Genomic DNA, 27,830 nt, shown 5'->3' on the forward strand with positions numbered 1-27,830 from the left:
CGTCATTTCGACTCGGCCTCAACCCACCTAGCAACCTTGCTTTGGCGGGCGCTCTCATTGAGGCGAGTGCAACCCCACTGGGGTTTCGTATGCGGTCACCTTGGGACCGGTTGACGGACGTCTCGACCTACGGACCCTCTGGGTCCGAGGAAGATGACGATCCCAGCATCTGTTGGGATTTCTCTGGATTTGGCAACCCCAGTGCCATGCGGGACTTCATGACCGCATGTGACTACTGCCTCTCCGACTGTTCCGACGGAAGCCGCAACCTCGACGACGAGGACTGCGGCCCAAGCCGCGAGTGTTTCCACGTCGAGCTAGGGGCTCCCTCCGAAGGCAACCATCTCGGCATGCCGGAGGACGGAGATCTCCCTAGGCCGGTGCCTCGCGCCGACATTCCGCGGGAGCTAGCTGTGGTCCCCGTTCCGGCGGGGGGTCACGACCCACAGCTCGAGCAAGTCCGCGGGGCGCAGGCCAGGCTCGACGAGGGAGCAGGAGCACTTGAGCCGATCCGCCGGGACGTTGGGCAGGTATGGGTGGGCCAACCCCCGGCCGGAGAAATACGTCACCTGCCCCAAGGTTTCCAGCACCGCGTCACCAACGACGTCAGGGTCAGACCGCAACCCGCATCCAGTGGGGTCGGTCAGAACCTGGCAGCAGCAGCGATGCTCCTCCGCACAATGCCGGAGCCATCAACCACCGAGGGTCGGCGAATCCAGGGAGAGCTCAAGAATCTCCTGGAAGGCGCTGCGGCCCGACGGGCCGAGAGCTCTGCCTCCCGAAGGCAGGGATACCCCTCGGAACCTCATGCTGCGACTTCCCGATTCATGCGGGAAGCCTCGGTCTACACCGGGCGCACGCGCAACAACGCGCCTGCGGCCCCGGGCCACCTCGGCAACGAGCACCATCATCGCGACCGTCGGGCCCACCTCGACGAAAGGGTGCGCCGAGGCTACCACCCCAGGCGTGGGGGACGCTACGACAGCGGGGAGGATCGGAGTCCCTCGCCCGAACCACCCGGTCCGCAGGCCTTCAGTCGGGCCATCCGACGGGCGCCGTTCCCGACCCGGTTCCGACCCCCGACTACTATCACGAAGTACTCGGGGGAAACGAGACCGGAACTGTGGCTCGCGGACTACCGCCTGGCCTGCCAGCTGGGTGGAACGGACGACGACAACCTCGTCATCCGTAACCTCCCCCTGTTCCTCTCCGACACTGCTCGCGCCTGGTTGGAACACCTGCCTCCGGGGCAGATCTCCAACTGGGACGACTTGGTCCAAGCCTTCGCCGGCAATTTCCAGGGCACATACGTGCGCCCCGGGAATTCCTGGGACCTTCGAAGCTGCCGACAACAGCCGGGAGAGTCTCTCCGGGACTACATCCGGCGATTTTCGAAGCAGCGCACCGAGCTGCCCAACATCACCGACTCGGATGTCATCGGCGCGTTCCTCGCCGGCACCACCTGCCGCGACCTGGTGAGTAAGTTGGGTCGCAAGACCCCCACCAGGGCGAGCGAGCTGATGGACATCGCCACCAAGTTCGCCTCTGGTCAGGAGGCGGTTGAGGCCATCTTCCGAAAGGACAAGCAGCCCCAGGGCCGCCCATCGGAAGAGGCTCCCGAGGCGTCTACTCCGCGCGGCGCCAAGAAGAAGGGCAAGAAGAAGTCGCAATCGAAACGCGACGCCGCCGACGCGGACCTTGTCGCTGCCGCCGAGTACAAGAACCCTCGGAAGCCCCCTGGAGGTGCTAACCTCTTCGACAAGATGCTCAAGGAGCCGTGCCCCTATCATCAGGGGCCCGTCAAGCACACCCTCGAGGAGTGCGTCATGCTTCGACGCCACTTCCACAGGGCCGGGCCACCCGCAGAGGGTGGCAGGGCCCGCGACGACGACAACAAGGAAGATCACCGAGCAGGAGAGTTCCCCGAGGTCCGCGACTGCTTCATGATCTACGGTGGGCATGCGGCGAATGCCTCGGCTCGGCATCGCAAGCAAGAGCGCCGGGAGGTCTGCTCGGCGAAGGTGGCGGCGCCAGTCTACCTAGACTGGTCCGACAAGCCCATCACCTTCGACCAAGCTGACCACCCCGACCACGTGCCAAGCCCAGGGAAATACCCGCTCGTCGTCGACCCCATCGTCGGCAACGTCAGGCTCACCAAGGTCCTGATGGATGGGGGCAGCAGCCTCAACATCATCTACGCCGAGACCCTCAGGCTCCTGCGCGTCGATCTGTCCTCCGTCCGAGCAGGCGCTGCGCCCTTCCACGGGATCATCCCCGGGAAGCGCGTCCAGCCCCTCGGACGACTCGACCTTCCCGTCTGCTTCGGAATGCCCTCCAACTTCCGAAGGGAGACTTTGACGTTCGAGGTGGTCGGGTTCCGAGGAACCTACCACGCGGTACTGGGAAGGCCATGCTACGCGAAGTTCATGGCCATCCCCAACTACACCTACCTGAAGCTCAAGATGCCGGGCCCCAACGGGGTCATCACCGTCGGCCCCACGTACAAACACACGTTCGAATGCGACGTGGAGTGCGTGGAGTACGCCGAGGCCCTCGCCGAATCCGAGGCCCTCATCGCCGACCTGGAGAACCTCTCCAAGGAGGTACCGGACGTGAAGCGTCATGCCGGCAACTTCGAGCCAGCGGAGACGGTTAAGGCCGTCCCTCTCGACCCCAGTGGCGACACCTCCAAGCAGATCTGGATCGGTTCCGGGCTCGACCCCAAATAGGAAGCAGTGCTCGTCGACTTTCTCCGCGCAAACGCCGACGTTTTTGCGTGGAGTCCCTCGGACATGCCCGGCATACCGAGGGAGGTCGCCGAGCACTCGCTGGAAATTCGGGCCGGAGCCCGACCCGTCAGGCAGCCTCTGCGCCGATTCGACGAGGAGAAGCGCAGAGTGATAGGAGAGGAGATCCACAAGCTAATGGCAGCAGGGTTCATCAAAGAGGTATTCCATCCCGAATGGCTTGCCAACCCTGTGCTTGTGAGGAAGAAAGGGGGAAATGGCGGATGTGTGTGGACTACACTGGTCTCCACAAAGCATGTCCGAAGGTTCCCTACCCTCTACCTCGCATCGATCAAATCGTGGACTCCACTGCTGGGTGCGAAACCCTGTCCTTCCTCGATGCCTACTCAGGGTATCACCAAATCCGGATGAAAGAGTCCGACCAGCTCGCGACTTCTTTCATCACGCCGTTCGGCATGTACTGTTATGTCACCATGCCGTTCGGTTTGAGGAATGCGGGCGCGACGTACCAGCGGTGCATGAACCATGTGTTCGGCGAGCACATCGGTCGCACAGTCGAGGCCTACGTCGATGACATCGTAGTCAAGACAAGAAAGGCTTCCGACCTCCTCTCCGACCTTGAAGTGACATTCCGATGTCTCAAGGCGAAAGGAGTCAAGCTCAATCCTGAGAAGTGTGTCTTCGGGGTACCCCGGGGCATACTCCTGGGGTTCATCGTCTCCGAGCGAGGCATTGAAGCCAACCCGGAGAAGATCGCAGCTATCACCAGCATGGGACCCATCAAGGACTTAAAAGGCGTACAGAGGGTCATGGGATGTCTCGCGGCCCTGAGCCGCTTCATCTCACGCCTCGGCGAAAGAGGTCTGCCTCTGTACCGCCTCTTAAGGAAGACCGAGTGTTTCGCTTGGACCCCTGAGGCCGAGGAAGCCCTCGGGGACCTGAAGGCGCTCCTTACAAAGGCGCCTGTCTTGGTGCCCCCAGCTGATGGAGAAGCCCTCTTGGTCTACGTCGCCGCTACCACTCAGGTGGTTAGCGCCGCGATTGTGGTCGAGAGGCAAGAGGAAGGGCATGCATTGCCCGTTCAGAGGCCAGTCTACTTCGTCAGCGAGGTACTGTCCGAGACCAAGATCCGCTACCCACAAGTTCAGAAGCTGTTGTATGTTGTGATCTTGACGAGGCGGAAGTTACGACATTACATCGAATCTCATCCGGTAACTGTGGTATCATCCTTCCCCCTGGGGGAGATCATCCAGTGCCGAGAGGCCTCGGGCAGGATCGCAAAGTGGGCAATGGAAATCATGGGCGAGACAATCTCATTCGCCCCTCGGAAGGCCATCAAGTCCCAGGTGTTGGCAGACTTCGTGGCCGAATGGGTCGACACCCAACTGCCGACGGCTCCGATCCAACCGGAGCTCTGGACCATGTTTTTCGACGGGTCGCTGATGAAGACGGGAGCCGGCGCGGGCCTGCTCTTCATCTCGCCCCTCGGGAAACACCTACGCTACGTGCTACGCCTCCATTTCCCGGCGTCCAACAATGTGGCTGAGTACGAGGCTCTGGTCAACGGGTTGCGGATCGCCATCGAGCTAGGGGTCAGACGCCTCGACGCCCGCGGTGACTCGCAGCTCGTCATTGACCAAGTCATGAAGAACTCTCACTGCCGCGACCCGAAGATGGAGGCCTACTGCGACGAGGTTCGGCGCCTGGAAGACAAGTTCTACGGGCTCGAGCTCAACCACATCGCTCGGCGCTACAACGAGACTGCGGACGAGCTGCCTAAAATAGCCTCGAGGCGAACAACGGTTCCCCCGGACGTCTTCTCCCGGGATCTGCATCAACCCTCTGTCAAGATCGACGACACGCCCCAGCCCGAGGCGCCCTCGGCACAGCCCGAGGCACCCTCGGCACAGCCCGAGGCGCCCTCGGCACAGCCCGAGGCACCCTCGGCTCAACCCGAGGCACCCTCGGCTCAGCCCGGGGCGTCCGCGGTTCAGCCCGAGGTACCCTCGGCCCCCGAGGGTGAGGCACTGGACGTCGAGGAGGAGCAGAGCGGGGCCACGCCTGATCGCAACTAGCAGGCCCCGTACCTGCAATATCTCCGCCAGGGAGAGCTACCCCTCGACCAAGCCGAGGCTCGTCGGGTAGCGCGACGCGCCAAGTCGTTCGTCTTGCTGGGCGATGAGGAGGAGCTCTACCACCGCAGCCCCTCGGGCGTCCTCCAGCGATGCATCTCCATCGCCGAAGGTCAGGAACTCCTGCAAGAAATACACTCGGGGGCTTGCGGCCATCATGCAGCGCCTCGAGCCCTTGTCGGGAATGCTTTCCGGCAAGGCTTCTACTGGCCAACGGCGGTGGCTGACGCCACTAGAATTGTCCGCACCTGCGAAGGGTGCCAATTCTATGCGAAGCAGACCCACCTGCCCGCTCAGGCTCTGCAGACGATACCCATCACCTGGCCCTTTGCTGTATGGGGTCTGGACCTCGTCGGTCCCTTGCAGAAGGCGCCCGGGGGCTACACGCACCTGCTGGTCGCCATCGACAAATTCTCCAAGTGGATCGAGGTCCGACCCCTGAACAGCATCAGGTCCGAGCAGGCGGTGGCGTTCTTCACCAACATCATCCATCGCTTCGGGGTCCCAAACTCCATCATCACCGACAACGGTACCCAGTTCACCGGCAAAAAATTCCTGGATTTTTGCGAGGATCACCACATCCGGGTGGACTGGGCTGCCGTGGCTCATCCCATGTCGAATGGGCAAGTAGAGCGTGCCAACGGCATGATTCTACAAGGGCTCAAGCCTCGGATTCACAACGGCCTCAACAAGTTCGGCAAGCGATGGATGAAGGAACTCCCCTCGGTGGTCTGGAGCCTGAGGACGACGCCGAGCCGAGCCACGGGTTTCACGCCGTTCTTCCTGGTCTACGGGGCCGAGGCCATCTTGCCCACTGACCTGGAATACGGCTCCCCGAGGGCGAGGGCCTACAACGATCAAAGCAACCAAGCTAGCCGAGAAGACTCGCTGGACCAGCTGGAAGAGGCTCGGGACAAGGCCTTACTACACTCGGAGCGGTACCAGCAGTCCCTGCGACGCTACCACGCCCGAGGGGTCCGGTCCCGAGGCCTCCAGGTGGGCGACCTGGTGCTTCGACTGCGGCAAGACGCCCGAGGGAGGCACAAGCTCACGCCCCCCTGGGAGGGGCCATTCGTCGTCGACAAAGTTCTGAAGCCCGGAACATACAAGCTGGCCAACAAACAAGGCGAGATCTACGGCAACGCTTGGAACATCAAACAGCTACGTCGCTTCTACCCATAAGATGTTTTCAAGTTATTCATATACCTCGCACCCACGCAAAGTTTAGTCATCAAGGAAGGGTCGGCCTCGCCTCGGCAAAGCCCGACCCTCCCTCGGGGGCTAAAAGGGGGGAGACCCCCTCTGCGTCGAAATTTTCCTTGAAAAAGGATCTCTTTTTAGCAGAACTTCTTTCGTGCTTTTTGACTACTTCGAAAAGCGGATCCTGGAAACGACGGAGTACACGTAAGCAGCCAAGGCTGACCGAGCCGAGGGACTCCTACGCCTCCGGGATACGGATACCTCACTCATCACCTTCTGCGATAAGTAACTCGCGTTCGGACAAAGTGATCCCGTGGACCGAACAAGTCTCTACGTTCGGAAGCTCTTCTGCCGAAGTGGTCCTTCAAGCCTTCTCGACTGAATCGGTGACAGGGCCTCATGGACGGGCGAAAGTACGCGTAAGCGGCAAGGCCGACCGAGCCGAGGGACTCCCACGCCTCTGGGATACGAATACCTCACTCATCACCTTCCGCGAGAAGCAACTCTCGCCCGCACAAACATCCCTGTTACCGACGGAAAGTCCATATGCTCGGAATAAGAGGAAAAGAGACGCAACTTTACAACGCGGCGAGGGTGTGTTTTCTGGCCTCAGCGGCCGCAGAAGGCACACGCTACAAGACAATCTGATCCCGCAGGATCGGGCCTTCACGCTGGAGGGGGGCTCTGGCACCCTCGGCATCGACGGCACCTTCGGCGAGGTACGACCCGGCCTCGGGCGGCGACGCGGCCCGGAGACTTCCCCGGGAACTCGGCCCGAGCAGGCGGCTCGGCCGGTTACCCCAGGGGCCTCGGCCGACCATCTTCCAAGGGCGCCAGCCCGGTCTGAGGCCTCGGCTGATCAGCTTCGACATCCGCCCCGCAGACGGGCGGCCCGGTTAGGCTCCGGCCAACCAGGTCTTCATTTCCGAGCCAACTCCGCCTCTGTTCGCGCTGATATCGCTACCCCTGGCTTCGGCTCATCGAAGAGCGGCCGAGGGGTCCCTTTAACTAAGCTAGAGGAGCCTCGGACAACAAGGCCGATCGAGCCGAGGGATTCCTATGCCTCCGGGATACGGATACCTCACTCGTCACCTTGACACGGGGCGACTCATGCTTGGTGAAGCGGTTCAGACAATCAACAGGCGAGACTTAGTGCTCGAAAACGAGGAAAAAACACGGCTCCGCGCCGAAATTACATACATGTTCAGGCCTCGACAGCCACAATGAACAAAAACGCTGGCATTCAAGGTGCCATCACAAACGAAACTCTGGTTCCATCCCCGCGGGTACGAGCGACCTCGAACCTGCGGGGTGGCGAACATCGGGAGGCTCGCCGGCGACCTCTGCAGCAGCAGCCATGGTCCCGGGTGGACGCAACCACTGGAGGGCTCTTGTTCGCGGTCCCGCTCAAGGGACGCGAACCAACCATCAAAGCCAAAGAGCGGGCCGCTCCCAAGCGCACCGGCAGATCCTCGCTGCCGTCCTCGCCGCGAGCGCGAGGAAAAGGACGGAATGTTGCGTCCTAGCTGGGCAGCAACAGTCCGCCTTTCCCGGCATGGCTGGAGGAAGTCTCCGTGAAACTGGAGGAGGCCATTCTCCCCCAGACGCCAGGGGAAGAGAAGGGCAGCCGACCCACGCGGAGGCAGCCCCCGACTTGCCTCATCCTCCATCTTGGCCTGGATGACGAAAATCCTTGAGGCCGAGGGAGGGGCAGAGGCCGCAGCCCGGCTCGCTTTCCCCCGCCATCAAGCTGGAGGTCACCATCTTGGGTGACCGCTGGTGGAGGGGCGCGGCCGGGCTGCATGATGAAAATCCTTGAAGCCGAACGATGGCTGAAAGGTACCAACTCCCACGGAGTTGCGTCCCTCCAGCGAGGAGGCGGAAAGACGGCGGATACCCCCCATCCGGGGGCTTGGAAGATGGAAAGACACGACGCATAAGGGAGGAAGAAGACATGGTTGCCTTCCGAAAGGGGTCGCCCTCCTTTTAAAGGCAACTCTCCCTACGTGCGCCCCCAAACGCCACGGGCTGAGTCTTCTCCAACATGCTCCAAGGCCCTCCCCTGCGGCGCGGGGGCTGGGTCCCGCATGTCATGCCAACCGGCTCATAGCAAAAGAAGCCAAACCGCCGCGCGTGGTGCACACAACCGCCCAGCGGTTACAGGCGACCTCCCACTTTTGCCCAGACCAACGGGCGGAAGAGGCGGGCAGCCATGCAGGCGGCATGCAACCGCGCCAGGTGGACGCACCTCTCCGACTTCTGACACGCCAGCTTGGAGGCCCAGGCCCACGCGTCACGCAACCGGTGCGCCGGATGCTACATGCAAGCTACTGCACCGCCACTTGCGCCACCGTCGCGCCTCTTCGGTTGCGGAGCCAATACCGCGACTCGAGGCGGCCCGGCGCACGACCCAGCAGCGCCAGCCTGGCGCGACGGTCAATGCGGCCGAAAGTGGGCCGGCAGTAATGACGGTGGCAGGCGGGCGGGAGCAGCGGTCACGTCGTCGGCCAGGCTCACGTCCCATCCAGGGGCAGCAAGAGAGCCTCCTCTCCCGGCGTGAAGACGGCGCACCCGTGATCCGTCCCTCGAACGGCTCGCGCACGCGCAACGGCCGCCCCGCCAACTACTCGCCCCGTCGCATTAACCCCGCGGCGGGACAGGCGGCACCTCTGGCAGGAGGAGCGGGCGACGCTCCGCCTTCGCCGTAACAACCGCGCCAAAAAAGGTACGCCACGACGTTCGATTTCGTATCCTTTTCCTTTTTCCTCTTTTTCCATCTCTTGCAACAGGGACCGGGAAAAGGGGATACCCCGAAAAGGATCCTTCCCCGTGAAGGAACCGGGCTCCGAGCCCCCCCTACTGATCAGAGGTTCGAAGGCTGGCCCTCCGAAGGGTTCAACAGTCGCCTCAGATCGCGTGGGCCCGACACCCACTACTGGTCAGGGGTTCGAAGGCCGGCCCCCCGAAGGGCTCCACGGTCGCCTCAGGCTACTCGGGCTCCGCGCCCATTACTGATCAGGGGTTCGAAGGCTGGCCCCCGAAGGGTTCACAGTCGCCTCAGACGCCGAGCGAGGGATGACCAGGGGTACGTTCGATACATAACCAAGGCTCGGGCTGCGCTCCCGAGGTACCCTAGGACATTTCCAATACCAGCGGGAGCGATCTTGTAACGGAATCCCATCGGAGGGAGGCATCGAGCCCTCGGACCGCGTCGCCAGGGGACCGGGTCCGGCAGATCACCCGCAGGTACTTTTGGGCGTGTCTCTGGGCCCCTAGCCGACCCCCAACGAACGGGGCACGGACGTCCACTCGGATTACCCGCTTGCAGCTCACCGGAGACACCATGTTCGGTGCCCATCGAGGGTAACATGGCGCTTTCCCCCCCTCCTCCTTGCGGAAAGGCGACGTAGGGGCGTATGTAAAAAAGCCGAGTCTGTCCCTGATCGCCCTCTCGCTCCGTGCAGAGGCTCGGGGGCTGCTCTCGCAAACCCGGCTCCGGCCGAACCGTTGACAGCGTCAACATACCAGCCCGAGAACTTGGGCCCCGACCGTGCACCCGGGCTACGGCCAGTTCGCATGAGGGAACAACCAGACCAGCCGAAGCATTACGCAAGGCATTAAGCCCTCGGAGGAGTGAAACCACTCCTCCGAGGCCTCGGGGGCTACACCCGGCGGGTGCGCTCGCGCGCACCCACCGGAGCAAAATGCAACCGAGAAAGGCTGGTCCCCTTGCAAAAAAGTGCGACGAAAGCCTCCAAGCGAGTGCTAACACTCCCTTCGAGGCTCGGGGGCTACTGTCGGGGACCATAATTAGGGGTACCCTCAAGACGCCTAATTCTCAGCTGGTAACCCCCATCAGCATAAAGCTGCAAAGGCCTGATGGGTGCGATTAAGTCAGGGATCAGTCCATACGAGTGACTCGATCACGCTTCGCCCGAGCCTAGCCTCGGACAAGGGCAGCCGACCTCGAGGGACTTCTGTCTCGCCCGAGGCCCCCCTTTTTACGGCGGACACATTTCCGGCTCGCCCAAGGCCTTGGCTTCGCTAAGAAGCAACCCTGACTAAATCGCCGCACCGACTGACCGAGTTGCAGGGGCATTTAATGCAAAGGTGGCCTGACACCTCTATCCTGATGCGCGCCCCCCGGCAGAGCTGAAGTGACCACCGTCACTTCGCCGCTCCACAGACCGGTCTGACAGAAGGGCAGCGCCGCCTGCGACTACAGTGCCACTCGACAGAGTGAGTCTGACAGGCAGTCAGGCCTTGCCAAAGGCGCCATAGGAAACTCCGCCCCGCCCGACCCAGGGCTCGGACTCGGGCTAAGCCCCGGAAGACGGCGAACTCCGCTCCGCCCGACCCAGGGCTCGGACTCGGGCTAAGCCCCGGAAGACGGCGAACTCCGCTCCGCTCGACCCAGGGCTCGGACTCGGGCTAAGACCCGGAAGACGGCAAACTCCGCTTCGCCCGACCCAGGGCTCGGACTCGGGCTAAGACCCGGAAGACGACGAACTCCGCTCCGCCCGACCCAGGGCTCGGACTCGGGCTAAGACCCGGAAGACGACGAACTCCGCTCCGCCCGACCTAGGGCTCGGACTCGGGCTCGGCCCCGGAAGACGACGAACTCCGCCTCGCCCGACCCCAGGGCTCGGACTCCGCTCTGGCCTCTGCCGAACGATCTCCGCCTCGCCCGACCCAGGGGCTCGGGCTCGGCCTCGGCCACGGAAGACAGACTCGACCTCGGCTTCGGAGGAGCCCCCACGTCGCCCGGCCTAGGGCACAGGCCCGCCACGTCAACAGGAAGCGCCATCATCATTCTACCCCGAGCCGACTCGGGTCACAGAGAACAAGACCGATGTCCCATCTGGCTAGCTCCGCCAGATGGGCAATGATGGCGCCCCGCAAGCCCTGTGACGACGGCGGCTCTCAACTCTCTTACGGAAGCAGGAGGACGTCAGCAAGGACTCGACCGCCCCGACAGCTGTCTCTCCGCCAAGCTCCGTTGCTCCTCCGACAGCCACGACATCACGCCAGCAGGGTGCCAAGATCTCTCCGGCTGCCACATTGGCATGTACTTAGGGCGCTAGCTCTCCCTCCGCTAGACACGTAGCACCCTGCTACACCCCCATTGTACACCTGGGTCCTCTCCTTACGACTATAAAAGGAAGGACCAGGGCCTTCTCAGAGAAGGTTGGCCGCGCGGGGACGAGGGCGGGACAGGCGCTCTCTTGGGGTCGCTCGCTCCCCTCACCCGCGTGGACGCTTGTAACCCCCTACTGCAAGCGCACCCGACCTGGGCGCGGGACGAACACGAAGGCCGCGGGACTTTCCACCTCTCTCACACCCGACTCCGGCCACCTCGCTCTCCCCCCTTCACGCTCGCCCACGCGCTCGACCCATCTGGGCTGGGGCACGCGGCACACTCACTCGTCGGCTTAGGGACCCCCCGGTTTCGAAACGCCGACACTGTCTTTAAAAGAAGTGATGATTCAATAGCATTTAAGGGAGTGTTAGAGGGTCAGCTATACTTAGTAGATTTCGATAGAGCTGAACTCGACACTTGCTTAATTGCTAAGACTAACATGGGCTGGCTCTGGCATCGCCGACTAGCACATGTTGGAATGAAGAATCTTCACAAGCTTCTAAAGGGAGAACACATTTTGGGACTAAAAAATGTTCATTTTGAGAAAGACAGGATTTGTAGCGCATGTCAGGCAGGGAAGCAAGTTGGTACTCATCATCCACACAAGAACATCATGACGACTGACAGACCACTCGAGCTCCTACACATGGACCTATTCGGCCCGATCGCTTACATAAGCATCGGCGGGAGTAAGTACTGTCTAGTTATTGTGGATGACTATTCTCGCTTCACTTGGGTGTTCTTTTTGCAGGAAAAATCTCATACCCAAGAGACCTTAAAGGGATTCTTGAGAAGGGCTCAAAACGAGTTCGGCTTAAGGATCAAGAAAATAAGAAGCGACAACGGGACGGAGTTCAAGAATTCTCAAATCGAAAGCTTCCTTGAGGAGGAGGGCATCAAGCATGAGTTCTCTTCTCCCTACACCCCACAACAAAATGGTGTAGTGGAGAGGAAGAATAGAACTCTATTGGACATGGCAAGAACCATGCTTGATGAGTACAAGACTTTGGATCGGTTTTGTGCCGAGGCGGTCAACACCGCTTGCTACGCCATCAACCGGTTGTATCTACACCGAATCCTCAAGAAGACATCATACGAACTCCTAACCGGTAAAAAGCCTAATATTTCATATTTTAGAGTCTTTGGTAGCAAATGCTTTATTCTTGTTAAAAGAGGTATAAAATCTAAATTAGCTCCTAAGACTGTAGAAGGCTTTTTACTAGGATATGATTCAAACACAAGGGCATATAGAGTCTTTAACAAGTCCTCAGGACTAGTTGAAGTTTCTTGTGACGTTGTGTTTGATGAGACTAACGGCTCTCAAGTAGAGAAAGTTGATCTTGATGAGATAGGTGATGAAGAGGCTCCGTGCATCGCACTAAGGAACATGTCCATTGGGGATGTGTGTCCTAAGGAATCCGAAGAGCCCCCACATGCACAATATCAACCATCCTCCTCCACACAAGCATCTCCACCAACTCAAGATGAGGATGGGGCTCATAATGATGAAGGAGAAGATTAAGATGTTGAGCCACCTCAAGAGGAAAGCAATGATCCAGGGGAGATGCTCATGATCAAGATGAGGAAGATGAACAAATTCCAAGACCGCCACACCCAAGAGTCCACCAAGCAATCCAACGAGATCACCCCGTCGACACCATCCTCGGCGACATTCATAAGGGGGTAACCACTAGATCTTGTGTTGCACATTTTTGTGAGCATTACTCTTTTGTTTCCTCTATTGAGCCACACAGGATAGAGGAAGCACTACAAGATTCGGATTGGGTGGTGGTGATGCAAGAGGAGCTCAACAACTTCACTAGGAATGAGGTATGGCATTTAGTTCCACGTCCTAACCAAAATGTTGTAGGAACCAAGTGGGTCTTCCGCAACAAGCAAGATGAGCATGGTGTGGTGACAAGGAACAAAGCCCGACTTGTGGCCAAGGGATATTCACAAGTCGAAGGTTTGGATTTCGGTGAAACCTATGCACCCGTAGCTAGGCTTGAGTCAATTCGCATTTTACTTGCCTATGCTACTTACCATGGCTTTATTAAGCTTTATCAAATGGACGTGAAAAGTGCCTTCCTCAATTGACCAATCAAGGAAGAGGTCTATGTTGAGCAACCTCCAGGCTTTGAAGATAGTGAGTACCCTAACCATGTATACAAACTCTCTAAGGCGCTTTATGGGCTCAAGCAAGCCCCAAGAGCATGGTATGAATGCCTAAGAGATTTTCTTATCACTAATGGCTTCAAAGTCGGAAAGGCTGATCCTACTCTATTTACTAAAACTCTTGACAATGATTTGTTTGTATGCCAAATTTATGTTGATGATATTATATTTGAGTCTACTAACGAATCTACATGTGAAGAATTTAGTAGGATCATGACACAGAAATTCGAGATGTCGATGATGGGGGAGTTGAAGTACTTTTTAGGATTTCAAGTGAAGCAACTCCAAGAGTGCACCTTCATTAGCCAAACGAAGTATATTCAAGACATTCTAAACAAGTTTGGGATGAAGGATGCCAAGCCCATCAAAACACCCATGGGAACCAATGGGCATCTCGACCTCGACACGGGAGGTAAATCCGTCGATCAAAAGGTATACCGGTCGATGATAGGATCCTTACTCTATTTATGTGCATCTCGACCGGATATTATGCTTTCCGTATGCATGTGTGCAAGATTCCAAGCCGACCCTAAGGAAGCTCACCTTACGGCCGTAAAACGAATCTTGAGATATTTAGTTCATACTCCTAAGTTTGGGCTTTGGTATCCTAGGGGATCCACATTCGATTTAATTGGTTATTCGGATGCCGATTGGGCGGGGTGTAAAATTAATAGAAAGAGCACATTGAGGACTTGCCAGTTCTTGGGAAGATCCTTGGTGTCTTGGGCTTCAAAGAAGCAAAATTCCGTAGCTCTTTCTACCGCCGAAGCCGAGTACATTGCCGCAGGCCATTGTTGCGCGCAATTGCTTTGGATGAGGCAAACCCTTAGGGACTATGGTTACAAATTAACCAAAGTTTCTCTTCTATGTGATAATGAGAGTGCAATCCGCATGGCGGATAATCCCGTTGAGCATAGCCGCACTAAACACATAGCCATTCGGTATCATTTTCTAAGGGATCACCAACAAAAGGGAGATATCGAGATTGCATATATCAACACTAAAGAACAATTAGCCGATATCTTTACCAAGCCACTAGATGAACAAACTTTTAACAAACTTAGGCATGAGCTAAATATTCTTGATTCTAGGAATTTCTTTTGATGTCTTGCTTACATAGCTTATAAATATACCTTTGATCATGTCTCTTTTATATGCCATGACTAATGTGTTTTCAAGTGAATTTCAAACCAAGTCATAGGTATATTGAAAGGGAATTGGAGTCTTCGGCGAAGATAAAGGCTTCCACTCCACTCCATAACTCACCCTTCACCGTCGCTCCGAGCAACTCTTCGTCTTTGGTATAATCTTCACTCATACATTATTTACCAAAGCGAGAGAAAGTAGTTAAAAGGGCTTATATTTCACTCAAAGTATCTGTTTTTGGCGATTCATACCAAAGAGGGAGAAAGTATTCGCCCAAAGCAAAAGGACCGCACCACCACCACCTTATTTTAAAAAGAGTTTTTTTCAAATTGGTATCTTATTGTGTTCAAAAGGGGAAGAAAGTAATATTTTCAAAATTAATATCTTAAAACCCTCTTGAACACTAAGAGGAGGATCTTATATAGGGGGAGTTTTGTTTAAGTCAAAGGAAAAGCATTTGAAACAGGGGGATAAAATTTCAAATCTTGAAAATGCTTCTCAAAATCTTATTCATTTACCTTTGACTATTTGCAAAAGGACTTTGAAAAGAATTTACAAAAGAATTTGCAAAAACAAAACATGTGGTGCAAGCGTGGTCCAAAATGTTAAAAATGAAGAAACAATCCTTGCATATCTTATGTGAATTTATATTGGCTCAATTCTAAGTAACCTATGCGCTTACATTATACAAACTAGTTCAATTATGCACTTCTATACTTGCTTTGGTTTGTGTTGGCATCAATCACCAAAAAGGGGGAGATTGAAAGGAAATTAGGCTTACACCTATTTCCTAATTGATTTTGGTGGTTGAATTGCCCAACACAAATAATTGGACTAACTAGTTTGCTCTAGTCTATAAGTTTTACAGGTGCCAAAGGTTCACAATAAGCCAATAAAAAGACCAAGAAAAGGGTTCAAACAAAGAGAGCAAAATACAACCCAAAGGCACCCTGGTCTAGCGCACCGGACTGTCCGGTGTGCCACCGGAAAGTGTCCGGTGCACCAGGGCACTCGAGGCTGAACTCTTCACCTTCGGGAAATTCAGAGGGTGCTCCGCTATAATTCATCGGACTGTCCGCTGAGTCACCGGACAGTGTCCGGTGCACACCAGACTGTCCGGTGTGCCAGCGGAGCAACGGCTACTTCGCGCGCAACGGTCGTCTGCAAACACATTCAATGCACTACAGTGCGCGCCAGAGTCAGAGCAGCGATAGACGGCGCACCGGACACTCTACAGTGCCTGTCCGGTGCACCACCGGACAGCCCAGAGGCCCCACAAGTCAGAGCTCCAACGGTCGAACCCCAACGGTCTGCTGACGTGGCTGGCGCACCGGACAGTGTCCGGTGGCGCACCGGACTGTCCGGTGCGCCATGCGACAGCACACTTCCAACGACCATTTTTGGTGGTTGGGGCTATAAATACCCCAACCACCCCACATTCAAGGCATCCAAGCTTTCACACTTCTACACCTTACAAGAGCTATAACATTCAATACAAGACACACCAAAGAGATCAAATACTCTCCCAACTCCACACAAAGCTTTAGTGATTAGAGAGAGAGAGATTTGTTGTGTTCATTTGAGCTCTTGCGCTTGGATTGCTTCTTTTCTTTCTCATTCTTCTTGTGACAAACTCAATTGTAACCAAGGCAAGAGACACCAATTGTGTGGTGGTCCTTGCGGGGACTTTGTGTCCCGTTTGATTGAGAAGGAGAAGCTCACTCGGTCTAAGTGACCGTTTGAGAGAGGGAAAGGGTTGAAAGAGACCCGGTCTTTGTGACCACCTCAACGGGGAGTAGGTTTGCAAGAACCGAACCTCGGTAAAACAAATCATCGTGTCACACTCTTTATTTTCTCACGATTTGTTTTTGTGCCCTCTCTCCCGAACTCGTTTATATTTCTAACGCTAACCCGGCTTGTAGTTGTGCTTAAGTTTATAAATTTCAGATTCGCCCTATTCACCCCCCCTCTAGGCGACTTTCACTATCTCTAGTCGTCGTGGTTTAAAGGTACGCGGTTGTTGCGGGTCTTGAGTATGATCGAACCGTCCGCTGGAATTCTCCGGATCGTCCGGCGTGGTCTCGGACCGTCTGCGCCTGTGCATCGGACCGTCCAAGATGCGCAGCATGGGCTCCTACTTCTGCCCCTTGGTCTGCGCTTGCCCCCTAGTGCTGGAGGTCGTGATGATCACCTTAAGAGTCTCCCCTCCATCGGGAGTCTTCTCGGCCACCACTTTTCTGCAAGAAATTTTATGATTCCCATCTATCTCTCTTGTGTTGCCGATGATTATCTCTTTGTCTTTGCCCTTATCGGCTGTGTTTGGCCGAACCAGGATCCTGTTGCCCTCAAAATCGATCATGTTCATCGGAAAGGGCTCCGTGTCCACCTGCATTTCCTGAAATTTCAATCGTCCTTCGTTAATGGCCGATTGAATCTGTCGACGGAATACATTACAATCATTAGTGGCATGAGAAAATGAGTTATGCCACTTGCAGTATGCACGGCGTTTCAGCTCGTCGACGGATGGAACAGTGTGATTTATTCTAATGTTGCCATTTTTGAGTAATTCATCAAATATTTTATCACATTTACCGACATTAAATATAAACTTAACCTCCTCTTGCCGTTTCTTTTGAACCGGCTGCAAGTTTGGCCTGTTTTGGCCAAACCATTTCAGCCGCGTATACCTCTGCTGATTCGTCATCCGAGCTACTCTGGTCGCACTCTACTATATGCACATTGTGACGAATTGTTTTAGTAGTTTCTTTGCTCCAGCTCTCACAAGCCAAAGCTCTTTGATGTAATTGTGCTAGCGTAAAGAACTGGATACCTTCTATTCTTTCTTTTAAATAATATCATAGTCCATTGAAGGCTAATCCTGCTAGCTGTTTTTCCGCTAATTGTATTTGGAAGCATCGGTTTCTTGTATCCCGGAATCTCCGGATATAGTCATTAACCGATTCGTCTTTCCCCTGTCGCAAGGCCACTAGGTCTACCAAATCTAACTCATAGTCACCGGAGAAAAAGTGGTCATGAATTTTTTGTTCTAACTCCCCCCATGACAAAATAGAATTAGGAGGTAAAGTGGCGTACCATGCGAACGCGGTTCCTATTAAAGATAATGAAAATAAACACACGCGAAATGCTTCTGTGTCGGCCAATTCTCCTAATTCTTGGTCACCCGAAATTTTTGCGAATTCGGGTATCCTGGTGCCCTGGGGGTATGGGTGGTGATCAAATCGGCTGTCATAAGGTTTCTGATATGATTGCCCCCCAGACACCATGCTTACTCCGATCTTATCTTGGAACGCCCCGGCTATTTCCTCCCTCACTATATCGATGGCAGCCGGTGGGAGACCACCGACTCTCTAGTTAAACATAGGTGGGGTTGGCTGGATATTAGCATGTTGTCTTTCCCCCCATTGGTTTGAGCTATGTGGTGCATTGCCATTTACCCTATCTGGCTCATAGGATTGATCGTTTCTTTCCGGCCTTCTAGGCGGGGCTAGAAAGTTCTCCTGGGCTCGGGATTTTGTATTAATGGGCTGATGCATTGCATAGTGTGATGGGAAGTGTTGCTGGGACGGGTGAGAATTCAGGTAATAATCCTTCTCAAAAAACTCATGTACGGACTGTCCGGACATGTACCCGGACCGTCCGTGATTATATGCGGACCGTTTGTCATTGTATGCGGACGGTCCGACCTGGTAGTTTAGATTCTGTGTCATATGTTGTGGCTCGGGTGCATGCTGGGTAACTCATTAAAAATGGGCCCGGCCGTTGCTGGCCCGGACGGTCCGCGCTCACGTGCGGACGGTCCGGGCATGTGCAGATCGCTTGATTTACTGTCGATTTGTGGTTGCTCAGGGTATGTGTCCATCGACATCCCATAAAGGGGTTGTAACTGGTCGTGACAACCTATAGCCGATGTATTACGCGTGTTACCCTATAATTCAACCTCGTGCGAAGGAAAATTTGCGATACTAGATTTATCAAATGCACGTACTAGTCTCCTATAATCGTTTTGCATACCCCTATGATATTTTGCATTTGTTCTCGTTGTTCATCTACATAATTCTTAAGAGATTGTAGCTCGTTTGTATTACTTACATTGGGTCGGAGCGAAGCCGGATCCGTCGCCCGTTGTCGGACGACTTTATTGTTCCTGTCCACCTTGAAGTTAGCCAAAAACTTCGCTTTTGCCTCTTGTATCAGATGCTCCTTGTGCTCCTCGAACTGGAGTTGTTCGTCAGCCGGCAAGGTTTCCCAAGTCGGCTCTATAATGTTGTTGGGGGAGACTTCAGAACTATCCATTGAACCGGCCATTGAGGGCCGATTTGATAGGTCTAGATGTGTGTTCCCCAGCGGAGTCGCCAAAAAGTATGTTGACACTTTTTTCGGGCGCCAATCACTCAACACGAACCAGCGGCGGTGCTCTCTGCACAGGGGCGGACGGTGCGGCCTGGTGCGAGGCTAGGATTTCCTGCCTGACGACTGGACGGTCCGCGCCCTGGGACCGGACGGTCCGCGCGTGCGCAAGGGCGGCGGAAGATCGTCGGTGGCGCCTGGATCTCGCTCTCAGGAGGGACCCTGTCGGGGAGGAGAGATCCTAGGTGATGTATAGGCTCGGCAGGCCGACCTAGACTTCTCTAATTGACGTAGAGTCGAAGAGAAGCGAAGAATTTGAAGATTGTAAGACTAACCTAGAACAGAGTAGAACTACTCCTAAGAATAAATGTAAATTGTATTGATTGAGGGTTCGATTGATTGATTAAATTGGCCGTATTTCTCTACTTTTATAGAGAAGAGGGGCTGGATCGTTACCAACAAAATTCCAAGCTTATTCCGAGGAAACTCAGAACCCTAATTTATTCTGCGCTTGCGCGGACCATCCGGTCCAAATCGGGACACTCATTTTGGCACCCAACAGTACGCAAGTCAGCGGCTGCGAGGGCAAGGACGGCGGCAGGAAGCAGAGGAGAGGAGCGCGAGGAAGCAAGTGTAGATGGCGTCGACAGCGGAGGTCTCGAGCTGCTTGCTGATAGAGGATGGAGCGCGCGAGGGAGTGGAACGGAGGGGGAGGCGGCGAAGGTGGGGATCTCACTGGAGGCAATGACCGTGGCGAGAAGGGAGTCGCCGACTAGGCAAGGCGTCCAGGAGGCCGGACGCCGAGTCCTGTCGCCTCGCCTCGCCTGTGACAGTGACAGTAGTCACAGTGCCGAGAAACGGCAAAACAACACGGCCAACATGACATGTGGATGATGAGCTGGTAGTCATGTCCAGCTCAGCTCAGAAATGGGACCCCGGCGAGACCTGCCGCCTATCACGAGTTTCACGACGGCGACTCGGCTTGCCCATTCAATGGAGGTGGTGGGTCTCCCCCGTTTCGTCTCCTGCCATTCGTCCTCCTCCTCCCCTGTCTCTCTCTCCATCCATCCAATCCCACCTGGAGAAAAACGAGACAAATCAAATCTCGCCGCGAGTTGGGCGCTGAGCGCGGGCGCCATGGCGAGCAACAGCGCGCCCGGCGCCGGCTACGAGTGCGGCAGCGACAACGACGGCGGGCTGCACAAGCCGCTGCTGCCCAACAGCGGGAGCTGCCAACGGACGGGGTCGCGCCAGCCCAGCCTCAACGCCGCCGGCACCTCCTCCAGGGCCGTCCTGCGCGAGTCCCACGTCTCCGCCTTCCTCTGCACGCTCATCGTCGCGCTCGGCCCCATCCAGTGCGGCTTCACAAGCGGCTACTCCTCGCCGACGCAGGACGGCATCATCCGGGACCTCAACCTCTCCATCTCCGAGGTACCTCCTGGCTGCAGTTTCTACGTCCTAACGCTAGCTTTGTCTTCACGCTCGGCTCGGCGCGTTCGTCTCAAAATCAAACGAACAAATAATTGATGGAGCTCCGTCGCCTCCCCAGTTCTCGGCGTTCGGTTCGCTGTCCAACGTGGGCGCCATGGTCGGGGCGATCGCCAGCGGCCAGATGGCCAAGTACATTGGCCGGAGAGGGGTGAGAAACAACTCTGCTTTCTTCATTTTTCTACGACTTGTTTCCTTGCAAATGTCTCAGAAAATTGTTCTGTCAGTTTCGTGGTCTATGCTGCTCGGGCCCATTTTTGGGTGGGTGGTTTTGATGACTCTGTGCAGAGAGGGTCGACAGCACCACTGGCCACTATCCACTACTTAAATTTATCACGTTTTCTATATTTAATATGCCTAAATTTTAAAGATGATTTCAAGCAACACCTTTATACCACCAATAAATTGTTATTTTTGCGATTTTTATTTGTCTTTTGTGGCATTGTATATCAATTTCTTATTCTTGTCTGACTACAGAAATGATTGTAAACTATTATTTGTTTTTATGCCAACATAAATAAGATTTTGAAGGGTTTGTGGTTTTGTCCGGTGGAGTTTTTATTCACGGAACCAAAAATCACAGACTGTATCTACAGAAACTGCAATTTTAAATTTTAATTTAGGGGGTGTCTAGTTACAACCCAGCTAAACTTTAACCCTTTAACCTCAAATGTTTGAATGATAGTTACGGATACAAATATAATTTAATTATAAAACAAATTACACAAATAAAGAATAAAAGATTATACAAATTTATTAAACCTAATTAAGCCTATATTTAATATTTATAATTCATATTCAAACCTTTGATGTGACAAGAATTAAAATTTAGTTCGGGAACGAAACACCTCTTTAATTAGAGTGTAGACTTAAGTGCCCTGAACAAGAAAAAACTAGAGTAGAGTAAATGCTGTTTGGTTGCGTAAAGGTAACACACACGTCAAAGGAAGAGAATCAAAGATTACGCGCTTTTTGGTCCGTCATAAGAAAACGATTACATGATTCTTCTTTTTTCTGTTCATTCATCCGTGGTAACGGGAAACCTAATCAGTTAACGACCAGATCGGCTGTGATAGATTTACTGAATCTTGGGATCAGTTACCCTGCTATCACTTCACGATGTGATTGGATCACGCTTTGAAAGATGCTCGAACCATGTAATCATTTAGCCTAAGATGATGTTTGGTTCACGTATTGTAACATAAATGGTAACGGTAATGATTTACACTTAAGGGCTAGTTTAAGAGCCACAAAACTGGAGGGGATTAGAGGGGCTAAAATCCCCTCCTTATTCAGTGATCGCGGTAATAACTTTGAATAGATTGGTTTCAATTTCTAGTGTGGTATCTGATTACGGTTATACTCAAACAAACATGATTTAATGTTTTATGTTACCATTCATATTCCAAATATGTGAACCAAACAGTACTTTAAAAGACAACAAAAATAACTTTGAATAGATCGGTATCAGTTTTTAGTGTGGTATCTGATTATGGTTAGACTCAAATAAACATGATTTAATGTTATCTGTTACCATTCACGTTACAAATATGTGAACCAAACAGCACCTAACTAGCTTGGTTACTGTTTCGCAGTCATTGATTATTGCAGCGGTTCCGAACATCATGGGCTGGCTTGCAATCTCCTTCGCGAAAGTATGGTGCTAAGTGTGTCAGTTTATTCCCACTCATTGCTTCACAAATGACAACATCGGCCTTGATGGCTGTCGATGTATGGTCTGCTCTGCAGCACACTTCGTTTCTGTACATGGGACGATTGCTTGAAGGATTTGGTGTCGGTGTCATTTCCTATGTGGTATGTATAATAAAACTTCATGCCTGGTTATGTCTTGAGAGTATGAGTACTTGTGCTTTTTAACCTATGATATGTCATCATTTTTAGACAAAATGATCTAAGGCCCAGGAGGCTCGCCTGCAGCTAAGATTTTGCTTGCATAACAGTCGTTCCCGTAGTTATATCAGCTAATTTTGGTCTGTGAATTCTGGGCCACCAGGTACCGGTATACATAGCAGAGATATCTCCTCAGAACATGAGAGGAGCTCTTGGCGCTGTGAACCCGGTTTGTTCATACCCACAAGCATTTAATCTTTTCTTGAAGCAAGCACTTGACTTGATTATGCCAACCTCACTGTGTAATTGGTCATTCTACAGTTGTCTGCAACATTTGGTGTCATGTTTGTCTATGTGCTTGGCTTGTTTTTTCCTTGGAGGCTTCTTGCATTAATAGGTAACGTGGCTAAACCCTGGACCCTGGTACATTAGTAAACCTGCTGCTGCTACTACTCTTACTTTGCATTTCAACTCTGATATTTTAACTCACATGGTCAGCAACTCTTATAACATATTTTTTGCATAGTATAGATGTAGTAGGCAAATATTTTGTTTTAGGCCCTTTTATTGTATCATAAAGTGTGTGATGCCACACTTGTAGGAACGTTGCCCTGCTTATTTTTGATACCTGGCCTATTCTTCATTCCGGAATCTCCAAGATGGCTGGTATATACACACACACAAGATGGATAATGAACTCTAAATAATTATGCAAAATTGCAATTTCCAATGCCCGTTTCTCCACCTTATATTTGTAGGCAAGGATGAATAGGATGGATGATTGCGAGACTTCTCTACAAGTTCTCAGGGGATTCAATGCTGACATCACTGCAGAAGCTAATGATATAAAGGCGTGCACTTTACTTTCATTCATTTAGACTGATTGAATACTGTTTATTTGAATAGTCTTCACTTTGTGTATTATTATCTTTAACATTTGGCATATGTCTCTATGTACTTCATTCTGATGAAATCAGTTGGATCCACTTTTAGCTCTATGCAGATAGCTGTGACATCAGCAAACAAAAGTGGTACAATAAGTTTTCAAGAGTTGAACCAAAAGAAAAACCGCACGCCCCTAATTGTAAGTTTGTAACTTTATGTGCTTATCTGGTACGAAATTAGTTATTGCATTTCGTAACTCTTAGTTTATGACAAATGCTACAATTTTTCACAGCTAGGAATTGGCCTACTTGTGTTGCAACAGCTAAGTGGAATAAACTGTATAGTATTTTATTCAGGTAGCATCTTCAAAGCTGCAGGTAAGCTGTGCACTTGTTCACTTGTGTTTTCAATTAGTAGCTGCTCATAAGAAATTTTAGGAAAGAGTTTTTACTCCTTCCAAATTTAACTGGAGCATTAGGGCCTTAGGGAACTGTTTTGACTATTTGATGAATAAAAAGCATGAGCCTCTGATTGGCAATATATTTTTTTTACAGATGAAGGAATATTGTTCAATGGAGGGAATGAGAGTTCTACAATAGAATTGGACGAACCATTCGATGACAACAACAGGGGTTTTGTACGAAGGATACAAGAATATGAAGTTAAGGAGGCGCTAAAAAGGATGAAGGTAGGAAAGGCGATGGGCCCTGATGGTATCCCTATCGAGGTATGGAGATGCCTTGGAGACATAGCGATAGTATGGCTGACTAAGCTTTTCAACACCATCTTTCGGACAAACAGAATGCCCGACGAGTGGCGACGGAGTACATTAGTACCAATCTTCAAGAACAAAGGAGATGTTCAAAGTTGTACTAATTACCGTGGAATTAAGCTCATGAGCCATACAATGAAGCTATGGGAGAGAGTCATTGAACACCGCCTGCGAAAGATGACGAGCGTGACCCAAAATCAGTTTGGTTTCATGCCCGGGAGATCAACTATGGAGGCCATTTTCTTACTAAGACAACTTATGGAGAGATTTAGAGAACAAAAGAAGGACCTGCATATGGTCTTTATAGACTTGGAGAAGGCTTATGACAAAGTACCTAGGAGTGTAATGTGGTGGGCCTTGGAAAAACACAAAGTAGCAACAAAGTACATTAATCTTATTAAAGATATGTACAGTAATGTTGTGACAAGTGTCCGAACAAGTGATGGGGACACCGATGACTTTCCAATTAACATAGGACTACATCAAGGGTCGGCTTTGAGCCCTTATCTTTTCGCTTTGGTGATAGATGAGGTCACAAGGGACATACAAGGAGATATACCGTGGTGTATGCTTTTTGCCGATGATGTGGTACTTATTGAGGAGAGTAGGAGTGGTGTTTCGCAAAAGTTGGAATTGTGGAGGCAGACGCTGGAAGCAAAAGGTTTTAGGCTTAGTAGGTCTAAAACGGAGTATATGAAGTGTGATTTCAGTGCCATGGGGTATGAAGATGGCGATGTTAGTCTTGATGGGCAAGTGGTACCCAAGAAAGACACTTTTCGTTACTTAGGATCAATGCTTCAGAAGGATGGAGACATCGATGAGGATGTCAGTCATAGAATTAAAGCTGGATGGTTGAAGTGGCGGCAAGCGGCGGGTGTCTTATGCGACCCCCGGGTGCCACACAAACTAAAAGGCAAATTCTACAGGACAGCAATCCGGCCGGCTATGTTGTATGGAGCAGAATGTTGGCCCACTAAAAGACGACATGTCCAACAACTATGTGTGGCAGAGATGCGTATGTTGCGCTGGATATGTGGCCACACAAGGAGAGACCGAGTCCGGAATGATGATATACGAGAGAGAGTAGGAGTGGCGCCAATTGAGGAGAAGCTTATGCAACATCGTTTGAGATGGTTTGGACATATCCAACGAAGATCTGATGAGGCACCAGTGCATATCGGAATAATTAGGCGTCCCGAGAATGTGAAGAGAGGTAGAGGTCGACCAACCTTGACGTGGACAGAGGCTGTGAAGAGGGACCTGAAGGAGTGGAAGATTGATAAAGAGCTCGCCGTGGATAGGAAGGGGTGGAAGTGTGCAATTCACGTGCCAGAACCTTGATTTATAGTTTCGCTTTTCCTCTTTAATCGTTTGATCTTTTCTTGTGCCCATTTAGATCTTGCTGGTTCTTGTGGGTTTTATCTCTTTTATGTGTTTCCCCGTTTCGTCGTTTTTCGTTTCTCCTTTGCCTTTGTTTCCCCTTTTTTCTTTGGGGGTTGAGCTCTGAGGTTTTCATACGGGGTTTCATCTCTAGCCTACCCCAACGTGCTTGGGACAAAAAGGCTTTGTTGTTGTTGTTGTTGTTGTATGAAGGAATATTGTAGTGGACTAGAAAAATCAAAAGAGGGAAACTGGGATGAAGTGACCTTATTGTTCCTAAGTCCTAACACATTATAATATGTTAAACAAAGCTAATATATTAGTCTCCTTGTAGGTTACAACATGGTTTATCGTTCTCTTGCTTTGATAAATGATGGCATTTTATTGTTTATTACAAAAACAGTATGCCTCATCTGTCTTTATCTACAACTGTGCTGGCAGTCTGTTTTGACCTTTTCTAACAATCAAAGTTCTCCAGGGCTCAAGAACAGCAACTTGGACGCATGTGTACTTGGAGCTCTCGAGGCAAGTACCTAATAAGTAATAACTAGACAGACCTCATCTAGTTTCCATGTTTTTATTAATCTTCTAATAGCAGCATTCATCAGGTTCTTGCCACTGGTGTTACAATCACGTTCTTGGACAGAGCTGGCCGGAGAATCCTCCTTATTGTAACTTCTGGTTCCCTTTAAGGCCACTAACATTGTAGGTCTTCTGTAGCTTAAATTAATCGTCACTTCAAATTACAGATATCTTCTTGTGGGATGACCCTAAGCCTTCTTGCGGTTGCTGTTGTATTTTACATCAAGGTAAGTTGAACAGAACATAACAGTTCTGCTTTCGCACTCTCTGCAATAGTAACGTATTATTTCGGTGTCTGTCATCTCATTGCACTGAGATGTTTTTCTTTCTTGTCATGGGTTGTTCGTTTTCAGGATAATATTTCACATGATTCTGACATGCATAACATCTTAAGTATGGTGTCGTTGGTTGGTGTCGTGGTAAGTCTGTCAGTTACATTTTATCTGAACATTTTGTTTTTAGATGTGGAATCTGTCAAGTAGTTTTTTTTCCCAAATACTTGGTCCAGGCTTATGTCATTGCCTTCTGCTTCGGCATGGGTGCCATTCCATGGATCATTATGTCTGAGGTATAGTACCTCAACACATGAGATGCTTGAGACACATGCTGAAAGCTCTCTGAACGAAGGGATTATTCTCGAAACTTTGCATATCGACAGATCCTTCCGGTTAGCATCAAGAGTGTGGCAGGAAGCTTTGCGACCCTAGCCAACTGGTTGACATCCTTTGGGATAACAATGACAGCAAATTTGCTCTTGAGCTGGAGTGCTGCAGGTCCATATATACATCTCTCGTGTAGATTAGGATGGTATACGAACAACAAACCTTACGACACTGCCTCTGTTTCCAAATCGTACAGGCACATTTGCCTCCTACATGGTCGTGAGTGCGTTCACTCTAATGTTCGTCATCCTCTGGGTGCCAGAGACGAAGGGAAGAACCCTTGAGGAGATACAGTGGTCCTTCCAGTAGTGAGCTGCAGCAGCATTCATCAGTAAATGCAGTCATCAGCAAGGTCTGGTCTGAGCTGCTGTATGTGGTGTGGCGGCATTTCTTCTTCTTTTTGTACTGCAATCTCTTCTGTGGCATCATTTGGTGTGTAAGTTTCCTGCATGACATTGATAGTAGGGATTAACTTGCATTTGTGACAAATTAGTTGATAGTGATAGGATCCCTTTTTGACGTCCCCATATCCTCCGTGTGGCGGCATGGGATGTCAAAAGGAAAGGGATGGAGTTTTCTCGCTTTTGGTGTAGCAGGCCTCCCTTTGGTCAAGTAGTCACAGACCCATTTTTTTTTTGTCATTGGATTGGATACGTTACAGGGTTCGCTCACCACCCACACTCGAGACTGTTCATTAAGTTTACTCTTATGGAGATGATCGAGTGGAAGTTGGATAAGGATTGGAGTCGGATGTATCAGGTGCCAAGGAATCCTTGTATTCGGTAAAAAATCTATGCTAAGAATCAGCATATCCCTTGCGCAAGCAAGAGCGTTCCCCTTCTTTCTAATTCAAAAAAGAAAGGGACGGTAAGGCGCCTATAGTTTGACAGGCAGGCTCGCAACTTATGTTCATACCAAAAGCGAACAAACCGGGAATGTTTCGACTTATAACTCAACCTGCGGAGAGAGATAGGATCGTAATGGAGGGCTAGGACTAGCCCACTTATTTAACATGTTATTTGATCCTAGTCTAAGTCTGAAAAAAGGAAGGGAGAATGAAAATTAGATAGAATCATCGCTTTCATAAAAAGTAAATCCAAAGAAATAATATTGAAATTATCCTTTGCCGAACCACATTCCTTGCCGGGATCAATCAGCAGGCTAATGCAATCATAGGTGGGTGGGAGTGAAGTAGGTTTCACGAGCATACACCCATATACTAAATATGTGGTGAGCATCCAATTCGTTGAGAATCTAGATGGTAGGTAGGGCATTGTGCTCAGTGAGTGAGGCATGCTCTTG

At 51.9% G+C, this 27,830-nt stretch overlaps 1 protein-coding gene across 4 annotated transcripts; it reads left to right on the plus strand.

The window, feature by feature from the left end:
* The first annotated feature begins 19,440 nt into the window (after positions 1–19,440).
* Positions 19,441–27,318, plus strand: LOC109939172 (sugar transporter ERD6-like 6). Of its 4 annotated transcripts, none has more exons than XR_004851969.1 (18): positions 19,441–20,339; positions 20,458–20,547; positions 21,992–22,051; positions 22,146–22,211; positions 22,411–22,476; positions 22,569–22,644; positions 22,849–22,913; positions 23,006–23,098; positions 23,251–23,331; positions 23,425–23,509; positions 23,687–25,686; positions 25,763–25,809; positions 25,893–25,955; positions 26,034–26,093; positions 26,220–26,285; positions 26,375–26,434; positions 26,525–26,639; positions 26,725–27,318. XR_004851969.1 is itself a non-coding variant. In XM_020542464.3 (14 exons), the coding sequence occupies exons 1-14, from the start codon at positions 19,836–19,838 to the stop codon at positions 26,050–26,052; spliced, it is 1,488 nt and encodes a 495-aa protein (XP_020398053.1). In that variant the 5' UTR covers positions 19,441–19,835; the 3' UTR covers positions 26,053–26,094. The 4 variants fall into 4 exon arrangements, 1 of the variants encoding a protein (XP_020398053.1); XR_004851970.1 differs by having other exon boundaries at positions 23,687–23,859; XR_004851968.1 differs by having other exon boundaries at positions 23,687–25,809.
* Positions 27,319–27,830: the final 512 nt, after the last annotated feature.

Source organism: Zea mays, chromosome 8, assembly GCF_902167145.1.
Source record: "Zea mays cultivar B73 chromosome 8, Zm-B73-REFERENCE-NAM-5.0, whole genome shotgun sequence".
Classification (NCBI taxonomy): Eukaryota; Viridiplantae; Streptophyta; class Magnoliopsida; order Poales; family Poaceae; genus Zea; species Zea mays.